This window comes from Pyrus communis, chromosome 11 (assembly GCF_041283825.1).
Source record: "Pyrus communis isolate YQ-2024b chromosome 11, ASM4128382v1, whole genome shotgun sequence".
Classification (NCBI taxonomy): Eukaryota; Viridiplantae; Streptophyta; class Magnoliopsida; order Rosales; family Rosaceae; genus Pyrus; species Pyrus communis.
In genome coordinates, this window is record NC_142575.1 from 22,296,114 (window position 1) to 22,308,706 (window position 12,593).

Below are 12,593 nucleotides of genomic sequence, written 5' to 3' on the forward strand. Positions count from 1 at the left end.
CCCCTCCCCCTCGTGTAGATAATTAGGGACTTAATTTTCACACATTCAGGGATTAAATCAGCACATTCCTCTTAATTTCAATGATACTCTATTTTTAAGGAGGGTGGAGCGTGGGTTAGCTGAGTTAGCCATAATAATTAGGTATCAAATTTGTTATTCAAGTGAGTCGAACTTAAGGCATCCTACCTACAGGTGAAAAGGAAAGTCACTAGACTGTAATAAATTTTTTCGTGGATTACTTAGTTCATTGTTAAAATACAATTCCCAGAAAGAAAAAAAAAAAAAAGATATTTTTACCTATTTTTTTTAGTAGAATTTGTAGAAGTAATGATTGAAGTGTACAAGAAAAAAGGTCAATTTTGATCTACAAGAAGATCGAAAAATACAAGATTGTGTAAAAAAAAAAAAAAAAAAAAAAAAATTATGTGCAAAATATGGAAAGGGGTTACATCACCAAGGTGCTCTTGGCTCCTCATCACTGACACTTTAGTTTGCTATCGTGTTTATATTAACTTACTGGCCATTTGATAACAATTTAGTTTGGGGTGTGATATCCACACATCTTTTTTTCTACTTCGCACATATTTCTTTAATTTTGGCCGTCCGATCGGATGAATTGAAGAAGATCAAATGATAGGAATTAACAAATGTGTGTGAAAAGTAAAAATTTTGGTTTTTTTTTTTTCACTTTTTATTAAATTTGAAGATTGAAAGCATGTTTGGTAGCTACATTTTTGAGTTTCCAAAATTTAGCCTTTAGTTTTTTGTTTTCATTTTTTTTTTTTTTTTTTTTTTTTTTTTGAAAATTGAAAGCAGTTGCAAAACAAGTTTTCATGTTTTCTAAAATGAAACTGAAAAATAAAAAATAAATGATTATCAAACGATCCCTTAGTTAACAAGAATATAAGAAATTTTAGTAGAGTTTGTAAGTGCATTGCATAGATCACAATTCTACGTTCTTTGTTTTGATGGAGTGTGTGAACTGAAGACCACAACTCCACATTTGCGCATCTTGTGAACAAAATGGATAGAACTCGTCTGCTAGCTGCACAAGTTACCAATACCACCACCACATGACAAAACATCATGACCACTGATTTCTCACTTGCAACTGGGTTGGCGTTACTCACGGCGTACAGCGCCTGAAGGTCGTGCCCTTGAATCCTTCTTACATCGGTCTCACTGGTGCCATCATTCCTCCTCACCTAGGGTTTCTAACAGGTAGCATACCCAGAGAAATAGGCAACTTAACAATGGTGAAGGGGATATACCTTGACTACAACAATTTCGAAGGCATACTATTTGACTTAGGTTTTGTTACTTATATATACGAGCCTCTTCTTAGCAGGGATCTTGTTTTACTTTAACAAAATTGAGATGAGAGTATTATCGTAGGGATCGTATATTTACTGTGAAAGACCCTCGTATTCTGGAGAAAAAAAAAAAGAGGCCCTCTATAGTGAGTACATGGTCCTTATAATGTTATTCCATTTTTGCCATAGTTCAATGGCATTCGTACTAAGAAGATGCTCCTATATATATGTATACATGATTTTAACAATATATATATATATATATACACACACACACGGGTTCATTTTATAGAACTTCCGATAGAGATAGACAGTTTAGGTCAGCTAGAGGAGTTGTTTGTGCAGCATGAGTGGCAGTCTTCTAGACAATATATGTGAGCATCTTTCAAGTATTTGATTATTTCATTGACTCGAAGCCAGCTTGACCATCTGATTCCCTCCAAACTGTGGCAATGCAAAGAGCTTCGTCAATTCTCATTAGGGCTTTCGTTTTTATTTTTTAGTTCTATTGAAGTTACAAAGTTAATGCAAACACGCTGAAATTGTGACAGGTACAATACTGGATGAGATTAGTGATCTTCCAAAGTTAGAGACTTTGGTATTGGAGTGTAATAATCCCAATGGCGTCATCCCATCCAAACTCTTCAATAACTCCTGGATAAGAGAAGTAGGGCTTTCCTTTAATCAGCTCTTAGTCTCAGGTAGCCTCCCTGCAAACATAGGTCTTAAGGTTCCAAACCTAGAACTCCTTTATGTAGCCAGAAATAACCTCGTGGTCGGAGTACTCCGTAACCTCTCCAATCCTTCCAAGCTCACGGAGCTGGACATTGTGATGTAAAACCGAGCAATATACTAGATGATGATATGGTTGCACATGTTGCTGATTTTGGCATTGCAAGACTCATTGGCGATGGAGATTCGACGACAGAAACCATGACCCTAGCCACGATTGGGTATATGGCTCCAGGTGATGATGGTTTCAATTTTGCATAAGCTCATAATTATGACTTCTAATTTTCTTTTTGTCATATACAACTATGTTCACATACGAATTTTGCAGAGTTTGGGATGGAAGGAATTGTTTTGACGATAGGGGATGCGTACAGTTTTGGTATTGTACAGATGGAGACATTCACACAAAAGAAGCCAACAGATGAGATGTTTGTTGGGGTAATGAATTTAAAGCAATGGATTGCAGATTCATGGTTTCCAAATACTGCAATAGATGGAGTTGTGGATGCCGATATCCTTGGGACAGAGGACTATCGCGATTTCACGAGCATGAGGGATTGCTTTTCATCCGTTATGAGATTAGCCTTAGCTTGTTCTGCCACAAGGGAGGATTAATGTGCAAGATGTTGTGGTCACAGTAAAAAAAAATCAAGACTAGGTATTTGAAGGACTATGGACGAGTGAATTCTTAAAGCTAGTTTGGCATTGATGAAATTATTTTAAAGGCAGCTTTAAAATAATAATAATAATAATAAAAAGGGTTAAGATTGTGTTCGGTAAATGAAAAAAGCTTTTTTTTGTCAAGATCATAGGTTCAAAATAGCAGAAAATAGAAGCAACTCTATCCCTGCTTTTGAAAACAACGTTTTTTTTTTTTTTTTTTTTTTTTTTCCACAGCACAACCACCCCAAACTAGTCCTTCGTTCTTTTTGTTGTTCTCTTTATCTTTGGATTCACTTTCTTCTTGTTGTTTTCGATCTGCAAAGACTGCATTAATTTCCAAGGGACGAATGTGACGATCTTCCTAAAATCAAAATAGTGTACCTGGATTTGTCAAGGAAATAAGAACAGTTGTACCAAAATTGCAATTCCAATTATTCTTCCCATCTTTTGGTAGTAAAGCATTCAGCTTCTACTGCCAACCAAATCCGTTTCAAAAATTTACACTTACAGGTCAAGAACACCGGCCATGGGTATACAAAGTTATTTCAGTCAATATATCAGGAAGTTACAAACTTCTACACATGCCCTTGACAAAAAATTCTAGGGCATTGAGACAGTCACTTTACCAATTCTAGGCCCTTGACAAAAAATTCTAGGGCATTGATATTGTTCAGTAAAATTTACTGGTTAAGTTGGGTTTTTCAAGTGCTTCACCAATTTGCGCTCATCTTTCTAACAAAAGGAACGAAGTTATTCCAATTTTCGGCCCTAAAGATCTTATCATTCATTCTGAAATACGTAAATGATCTTACAGCTTCAGCCTGGGAATGGTAACAGTTAGCATGTATTTGCCATAAACCAACCTGCAAGAGAAAAGTAGACGCGTGAATACGCAGGACAGAATGGGCGAAAATGGGCGAAAAAAAATTAAAAAATTGGTTAACTATTAAACGATATCAGAAGATGTGTTTCTATCTAGTTATAAGACATTTGCAATATCCAAAATATTTCCAATAGAAATAAACGGTAGCTGAAATTTGCTTTTGTTCTTGAGCAAGGGATAAATTTACCCTGTCAAATCGTTCATTGGTATTTCTGCCGATCAAATGTACCCTTTTCTTTGAAACAGTCCATATCTGGTGTAAACAGAATCATGTTAGACTACTATTCGATAAACATTTAACAGAAGAAACCAATTGACTGATATAGAATTAAGACAGCAGCAAGCCACCACTACCACCACCTACTTCCATAAATGGACAGACCAATCTACAGCAAGATACTGATATACAGTATGGTATTGCAATATCAATTGTATTCCAAATTTAAACAAAACATAAAATGATTATTGGTGAACTTGTCATATGTGTCATTTTTAATATCCGCACAAAACAACCAAATTAAAACTAAAGATTTAGCTCATAATGAACTATAAAATACTAAAAGAAACCTCAAAAACTGATCAATAATGCCCAATATCTGTAATACTAAAAATGCTCATATGGCCCGTTCCAAGTCCATGTTGAACCTGCAGACCCTAGACAACCTGTCGTGCCAAGCACAGATGTATGGGCTAGTCCTACCTAACTTTAACGCTTGAATTATACAAAATAAAATCTCTAAAGTTAAGAAAAAGTACCAACAAAGCAACAAGCTTAGGAAGTGTTATTAATCAACTGGCCCCGTACCTGCTGGAGTAATCCTTCTGGGCTACAAAGATAGGATGCTGGGTTATCACCATCCGTCATTTCTAAGCAGCTGCAATAAGATATTTAGTATGTGAGCAATGTAGATTAGATACATTTGAAATCAAGTGAATGTCTAAGAAACCCTAATTATCAGGTTGGACAGAACAAAATTCCAGTCAGAACCTTAAAACTTAGAATCTTACGAAACATGCAAAGCAGCTCCATGACGAGACAAAATTGAAGCAACGGGATCATAACCATCTCTAAGAGCAGTGTTGTAGTATCCAGCTGTAAGTTCAGCAGGGTGTGATACTGTCTGGTACCACCAATATATTCCACCAATTTTTGCCGCCAATAGAATATTAGTTTGCTTGTTTTCTTGATATTTCTTCAGAAAGTTGGCTGCCTTTGCAAGAATATCATCTGCATGACGGAGCAACCTACCACTGTACCATTCCTACAACGAGTCAAGCCATTGTCAGATCTCCTAAGATCCACATTATTTTCCAATAAGTTTAATCATGTAATGCATAATTATTGCATGATAAAGAACCATAATATAATTTCCCACCTCTACATCTATAACTGTCCTTCATTTATTTACCAATACATCCTATGACGGTATTTTTTTTCCTCTAAAAGACGAGCATCAATGCTTTTTCATGCATAATGAAACTGCATTTAACTTCGAGCAGTTTTTTAAAAACCTATTCCCTTGTCATGGCTTCATATTAAATCTTTAAAACATATCTACTTTTTAATCATGTTGCGTACGAGTATTTAAGAAAATAGTTACAACAAAAGTTCCAGAAATGATTGAAAAGATATATTGCAGGACCATGTTGTTTACAGTGAAGTCTTGCATGGTTAAAGAAACACTATCCAATTAAGCGTTTGCATTTTATTCTACATGGTAGTTCGGTAGTTTGCTAGTTCTAGGATGAAATGTGCATGAACAGAATGATAAAAACATTTATGTCGTGCATTGTCTTTGGAAAAGATAAAGCAAGCTACTTCCATCAGTTTCATACAAGGAAAAAACACCCATAATCAGAAAGAAAGCTTTCCTCTCCCTCTTCAAAGAAAGGAACTTCAGATGGGAGACTGTTGTAACAGCCAGCATTTTGTGGTCCCCTCTCTCCCCACTGAGGCTTTCCTTCCTTGCATGCAGCCATCTTTAGGTCATCCATCCTAAAAGGAACAAGGTTGTAAATAGTAAAAATTCAGTTGCTCAAATTTTCGTCACAGGAATGAAAGGTTTTTCAACATACATGTACTTGTCATAGCATTGGAATTCACCGATTCCAGGAAACTTCCATCTACCATCACCAAAAGGATGTGCAGGATATCTGTGTGAGCAATGTAACAATGTTGCATAAGAAATCATTGGACTGGCTTCATACTCAAGGTTCTAGTGTAACTGTAACATACCTAAGTTCACCAGAAGGACCAAGGCCAACACTAATTTCTTCTATCACAGTTCCGATAAAAGATTCAAATTTCTTAGCAAAATTTGACATGAAATCTTCATAACATTGGAGGGCAGTCCGGCCACAAAAGAGAGGAACATGATCAACTCCGAGTGTAAGATAATCATCATTGGAAAACCCTTTTTGATCTCGATAATATATATGCTTATTCTGATCACCGATCTGGGAGGAAAAAAGAAGGGGTTCAACTTCTTTATCTAAATTCATGATTCAAACTGATAGGTGTGTAATTAGACCAAACTATAGTTTTTATTTCACATCCCTTTGCATTGATAAACCTTTTGTGCGCATCAAAGATAAAATCAAGTATGCTAATGGGGAACACAGTACCATAGCACGTTGCAGAGCAGGAAACTGAAGACACGTTGATATTGTCTCTAGTCATCCAAATCGGTTGTGTTTTTTATGTTGTCACAACAAAAAGTATGACCGGGTAATTTAAACGTTCCAATACAGCCATGTGCATTTTACCAGACTAATAACTTCAACAATCTAAGAAAACTACTAGGCCAAACAGTCAAATGGGATTTCAAAATAGCATAGAAAACAAACCTCTATGATCCACAGCGGAAGACTTACACCTCCTTTTCTGCTAGAAGAAGAGTTAACATTTGAATGAAAAGACAAGGCAACATGCAACTTCAAACCTGACTCAGAAATCAGTTTGAAAAGCTCTTCGTATAGAGACCAATCATATGCAAGAGGAGAGAAACGCTCTACGATTCCCCACCAAACCTCAACTGCAATTCCGTGGACACCTGCCAACTTGAGTGCTTTAAGAGCTACAGTTAAGGCCTTGATTCTGAAACAACATTAAATCGAGCAACATATAAAGAGTTTCTGTCTCACCAATAAAACAAATTTAGAAACAATTTGAAACACACATATAATCCCTACATAACTTCAATTGGGAAGAGATCAAAATAGTTAGCTGCAACCTTCTAGCTAATCATACTCCGTCGTTTAAATAAGTATAACAATTAATTCAAGAATGAGAATGCACCATAACTTCATCAACAGAAAGTCATAATAAAACTTACTTCCTAATCCTCGGACGCCCCGAACCATCAATGCAGAAAGCATCAATAGGCATCATCACATATATGGGAATTCTCTTATCTCGGGATGATGGCAACATTGAGGACCTCGGATTCTCGCGTGCATCCATACTACAAGCAATAAATCATCCAATTATACACAGCTGTAACATGACACACACATTTATACAATCCAATTTGAACATTCAAAAGCAACAAACCAGCTCGAATCGATAAATTAAGCTTTCGGTTCTAAATTTCGTCGTTCTGAATTTATCAGAAACCAAACCGAACCTGGTCAAGTATTCAGTAAACCCTACACTACACAAGCTGAAAGGTTTTAATTTTCTTATTGATTTTCCTGCGTTTTCTCGGGAACCAAACAGACCGTGCAACTGAAAAAGAAAACGGAAAAACCCATAATTGTGTGAGAAAAAAACCTGAGAATGCTGTTTCCGGCGACAGATGGGCTGCAGCGAGTGAAGATGCCGTTTTTAAAGACGGGAACGGCCGAAACGTTACGGAGGTGGTTTCGGCGGTTGGGCTTGTCATCGAAGCTGACTTCTCTGAAGCAGAAGAAGCTCCTCCTCGCTGCCGTGCATTTGCAGACCACTCGCCCATTGTCCGCCATTGCCATCGATCACAGAGAATCTCAGAGAGATAGCAAATTCTAATGTTTCTAATTTATTTGCAACTGAAATGTAAGACCGAACGGCTGAGATTACTTGATCTGAGGGTGCGCGTGGGAAGGATCCGTAGAGGGTCCGGTCCTTTTTCTTTGTGGCCCAAATGTAAGATACCGTATTTAGCTTTTCAGATTTTTTATTTTTTATTTTTATTTTTCAATGGTGTGACGAGCATTGAGAGTGAGTAGTTAAAATTTAATAAAATTTATCTCTGTATTTTTATTTTTTTTTTAATTTGAGATATTACACTCTTCAGTTTGGTTTAAGATTTAGAAGTTTGAAAATGTGTTTGAAATTGCATTCTTGTCTCTTTAGAATAAGGTAGGAGTTTCAATTTAATTCATAAACTGGACATTTGAATTTTTAGATATTAACTCGCTATTTCTATTGAGACGCTGCTTCGCTGCTGAACATTTCAACCGGAGGTCCTGCTTACATTCAATTCCGAGTAGACACGTGTTCCAATTTTGATTATTTAAATTGATTATTTAATCAAAATTGGGACTTGAGTCTATTTGGAATTGGATGTAGGCAAGACCTCCTGCTGAAATGTTCAGCAGCCAATTCTTATTCTTTCTATTGTGACGTTATTTCCTGTCCGCATCAAAATAATAATCAGCGGAAGGGAAGAAATAAAACATAATAAAGAAAGCGTTGCCTTCTTACAACTTAAGCTTAATATCAACTTGTTTGGTTTCTTAAAAGAGCAAAACAACTTTTAAGACTTGGAATTTGATAACTTTTCTTGTATCATTACTTGTTGATAGCAACAAAAATCCTAACAACTCTCTCCCTCTTTCGACGCAAAGACATGCGCAATATTCTTGATGTGTCTGTATTGTTGGCATCCAAAAATCATACATATTTGGTAAACGGTAAGCCTAACGCCCTTGTGTTTTAGCATGCTAGAGTACAACTTTCTCATCGGCTGCCTAATCGAACATGTAATCTAACAAATTTATCGTTTGACAAAAAAATGAAGCCTTTGAGATGTATTGCTGCTGCAGTTAAGCCCCTATACAAAACCAAACCATTTATGGTGCCTTGATGTTGGCTGCCAATGACAAAAAAGGTGGAGTAGGTGTGTGTAACCGCATCAAACATCCCAAGAAGTTTTGAACTCATTTCAGCCGAATTTGCCTAACCACATATGCAAAGTTTATTGAAAACGAGATCGAAATTACCAAATCCAATTTTCATATTATGGAGAGGTTCATGTGAAAGCAAAGGAATGAAGAGAAAAGGTAGGGCACAAAGATCTCCTACTAATGAAATTCTGGAGACTAAGGTCATCTTCAACCGAAGAAAGATCAGAGAGGCTCTCTTTAATCCTATAGCCCTCAAAGAAATTATATTTTAATAACCAGTGTCAGGTCATATTTCATACCATCTCTAACCGAAAGGGCCAAATGGCCATATGCCAAACATAGCTCTGTGACAAAAAAAAACCATCCCCAACCAAAGGTGTGACATCCCACATCGCCCAGGGGAGTGATCCTTAAATGTATATTCTCATCCCTACCTAGCACGAGGCCTTTTGGGAGCTCACTGGCTTCGAGTTCCATGGGAACTCCGAAGTTAAGCGAGTAGCGCTCGAGAGCACTCCCAAGATGAGTGACCCATTGGGATGTTCTTGTGTGAGTTCCCAAAAACAAAAATCGTGAGGGCGTGATCGGGGCCCAAAGCGAACAATATCGTGCTACGGTTGTGTAGCGGGGCCGGGCCAGGATGTGACAATTTGGCATCCGAGCCTAACCCTGGTCGTGGTGTGTCGACGAGGACGTCGGGCCCCTAAGGGGGGTGGATTGTGACATCCCACATCGGCCAGGGGAGTGATCCTTAAATGTATATTCTCATCCCTACCTAGCACGAGGCCTTTTGAGAGCTCTTCGGGTTCCATGGGAACTCCGAAGTTAAGCGAGTAGCGCTCGAGAGCACTTCCAGGATTAATGACCTATTGGGAAGTTCTTGTCTGAGTTCCCAGAAACAAAAACCATAAGGGCGTGGTCGGGGCCCAAAGCGGACAATATCGTGGTACGGTGGTGGAGCGGACCTAGGTTGTGGTGGGGGCCCAGGCCAGGATGTGACAAAGGGGGCCAAAAAGTCATAATTTATTATTTTAATTGAATTAATATAGTTAATTAAATTAAACTACCATATTAAAATAAGATTTTGAACATATTGAAAGATTATTAAAAGAGGTGGCCATTTGAAAATTATTGAAAAAATTAAACGAAAGATCATTGGAAGATAATAGAATGGGAAGAATTGAAATAAAACGAGGTAAAATAATATGGAATAGTGAAAAGCATGCAAGAAATGATGTATAAAATAAATTAGAAATTAAAACAAAATTCATCCAAAAAAATAAAAATAAAAATAAAAAGTGGGCTGGGCTCAGCGGGCTGGCTGGTTGGAGATGGCCAGCCGATTGGCCTGATTGGCTGGTTTTGACCCGGTAGGGCCCATAAGCTCTTGGCCTAAACCTCGGTTGGAGATGGTTTTCGTGTGATTTCGGGCTATTTTTAGCCTATGACCCTCGGGCTGGATCAGTTGGAGATGGCCTAACATTTCGAGGGCTGCATAGACCTCCCGCACAATGACTTTAGTTGTAACAACTCTTGGATATTCCGAACTGATTTCTTGGGACAACTTGGTACTTTAAGAAGCACAGCTTCCTAGTATATCAAACACCCAGTCTTCAACGTTCAGTTCGATAGGCAAATCGTCTCGACGAGCACATGTACTACTATTAGGTTCACTCATTCATACAATCCACTATTACCACGTTCAACTCCTATACGTTTAACAATAATTAAACTTGTACATTCACAATTTTGTTAGAGCTGCACAACTGCCGTTGGTTCCTCAATACTCAAAATACAAGCAGCTGCAGGAGGAGTGCAAGGCAATTCCGCATTGCGCCTCGACTAGTCTTTGCAACTCCATAGTCCAGGGGACTCCCAGAATTTAACATAACAGCGGGTGTGCATTGCAAAGCAAGCAAAATCTTGAAGAAAAACAAATTTAACGGCGGAGTGCAAAATAAACACACAAAATATGATTAAATTATAAATCATTCAATAGAATGATACATACAGAGTATAAAAATCATCAGTAGAGGGCAGGAAAAAAAAAATTCTTAATTCTAATAAATATAACTAATCTTGAGGAGCAGGAAACCAAGTGTGTTGATTTAGAGAGCCAAAGCAACCCAGATAGACAACCCGCTCAAAACCACCCGAGCCGCATTCAAACCCGAAGCCGACGAATCATCGCTTGATGGACCCTGCGCAGCACTATCCGGTGACAGACTCGCCGGCGCCGGGATCGGTGGGCTACCGCTTGATGGGAACATTGCCGGGGACTCTGCCGGTGTTGCTGAACTCGAAGGAATGCCTACTGGTAACGAGGGGGTCGCTGCAATCTCAGGACCCTCTGCAACTGGCGCAGCCCCCACTGGACTTTCCTTCGGCGGAGCGCTCACCGGAGTTTTGGCCGGAGAGGCAACGGTGGGCGGAGGGGACGCCGGAGATTGAACCGGAGAAGACACACTCTTGGACGGGCTCTTCGCTGGAGAAACAGGTGTGGGAGGAGACGCCGGAGAGGTGGTGGGTGGGGTCGACGCCGGAGAAATGGTGGGTGGGGTCGACGCTGGAGAGACGGTGGGTGGGGTCGAAGCCGGAGAAGTTGGCGGAGAGGTTTTGGGAGAAGGCGAAGGAGGCGACTGAGTCGGAGGGCTCGGAGGGGATGCCGGAGGAGTTGCAGGAGAAGTGGTGGGAGAAAAAGCCGGAGAGTGTTGTGGCGGCGGCGGCGGCGGCTTTGTGGTGGGCGTAGAGGGTTTGGGGGAAGGAGCAGGCGCATTGCCTGCATGTACCACATTGAAATGCGGGACGACGCAGAAGAGAAGAGAGAGTACAACAAATTTATGCATCTTTGGAAATCTTTGATGAAACTTCAAATTGAATGTTGCTGTGAATGATCGTTCAGTTCTGACTGCTGAGAGATTGATGAGGAAGGAGATGAATTTATAGGGGAGAGATATTTCCGAAAATAATTAGAAATTAAGACGTTGGGAGTAGAAGCGTCGGAAGTTTGTTCGGGGGACAACTCAGAAAATGTGCCCGTTGGGAAGGGTGGGATGGGGTGCCACTGGCTATAATCGGTAAAGTAGCCGTTACTTGGCACGACATCACAGGCTTGTCCGGTTGGTTTGTCGTGAAATAACTGTTAAGAAATGCGGTCCTCCGCTGGGATGTAACTTTGTTGAATAAATAGTTAATGCTGGTCTAGTTTTGTTTTGTTGCGTTGCGTTGAGATTGTTTTACTCGTTGGAGAGGGAACTTTTTTCCACTCAATGACTAATGGGACTTCGATTATCTTTATCTTTTTGTGCACATGGTTTGTTGATCGAATCTCTTTTCTGGCTGTCCTTTGTACAAGAATAAAATAAATGAAGTATTCTACTCTAACTCATCACATTGTGGCGGATACATGATTTTCTTGTAAAGGATCAAGATGTAAAAGTATTTTAAACTTGTCTCCGATGACCGTAGGAGAACGTGTGGACTTGCTCTTAAGAATGACCATTGTTGGCACAATGAGGGGTTTTCATAACTTAATCTTTTAGAGTAATTCACTTCAGATTGTCAAGGTATTAAAGGTGTTGCGAGTAGGTCCCTTATCGAGGAAAAAATAGATTTTGTACATGTTTATAAGAATTTGAGCTACTTCTCATATTGCGAATTAGTTTTATGGTGAAATCTCAACTTTCTTCAAAAGAATCATTTGGTAAACGTGTCTCCTATTAGGCAGTTGGAGCAGCATACGAAAGCTTTGCTTACTATACAATCACTAAACTTCCGTGTACCTATGCTTGCCGCCAAGCAAACGGTGTTTTTTTATTATCTTGCTCGCTTTGCTCGTAGCATTGGCAACCCAAGTTTTTGGTTTATGGATCCTCCCGACTTTATTTTAGATTTAC

At 39.0% G+C, this 12,593-nt stretch overlaps 2 protein-coding genes across 4 annotated transcripts; both read right to left on the reverse strand.

The window, feature by feature from the left end:
• Window positions 1-3,116: 3,116 nt before the first annotated feature.
• Window positions 3,117-7,625, reverse strand: LOC137741952 (inactive beta-amylase 4, chloroplastic). 3 transcript variants are annotated; one of them, XR_011069350.2, is made up of 10 exons: window positions 7,364-7,625; window positions 6,927-7,055; window positions 6,439-6,688; window positions 5,828-6,048; window positions 5,668-5,745; window positions 5,428-5,587; window positions 4,580-4,853; window positions 4,397-4,466; window positions 3,779-3,844; window positions 3,117-3,571 (listed from the first exon to the last, which is right to left on the reverse strand). XR_011069350.2 is itself a non-coding variant. In XM_068481659.2 (10 exons), the coding sequence occupies exons 1-10, from the start codon at window positions 7,558-7,560 to the stop codon at window positions 3,419-3,421; spliced, it is 1,578 nt and encodes a 525-aa protein (XP_068337760.1). In that variant the 5' UTR covers window positions 7,561-7,623; the 3' UTR covers window positions 3,117-3,418. The 3 variants fall into 3 exon arrangements, 2 of the variants coding, with proteins under 2 accessions (XP_068337760.1, XP_088535904.1); XM_068481659.2 differs by having other exon boundaries at window positions 4,600-4,853; window positions 7,364-7,623; XM_088679778.1 differs by lacking the exon at window positions 3,779-3,844 and having other exon boundaries at window positions 3,236-3,571; window positions 4,600-4,853.
• A 3,023-nt stretch (window positions 7,626-10,648) lies between these two features.
• Window positions 10,649-11,733, reverse strand: LOC148693096 (uncharacterized). Its single transcript, XM_088679101.1, has one exon. It carries the CDS (start codon window positions 11,541-11,543, stop codon window positions 10,806-10,808), a length of 738 nt encoding a protein of 245 aa, XP_088535227.1. The 5' UTR covers window positions 11,544-11,733; the 3' UTR covers window positions 10,649-10,805.
• Between the last annotated feature and the right edge of the window lie 860 nt (window positions 11,734-12,593).

What these genes read in the sequence shown, in the direction of transcription:
- LOC137741952 (XM_068481659.2), bottom strand. Translation starts at nt 7,560, where the DNA reads ATGGCAATGGCGGACAATGGGCGAGTGGTCTGCAAATGCACGGCAGCG. An exon ending in GGGCGTCCGAGGATTAGGAA is followed by an intron (nt 6,689 to 6,926) that starts GTAAGTTTTATT and finishes ATGTTGTTTCAG; the next exon opens with AATCAAGGCCTTAACTGTAG. An exon ending in ATTATGGGTGTTTTTTCCTT is followed by an intron (nt 4,854 to 5,427) that starts GTATGAAACTGA and finishes GACTCGTTGTAG; the next exon opens with GAATGGTACAGTGGTAGGTT.
- LOC148693096 (XM_088679101.1), bottom strand. Translation starts at nt 11,543, where the DNA reads ATGCATAAATTTGTTGTACTCTCTCTTCTCTTCTGCGTCGTCCCGCAT.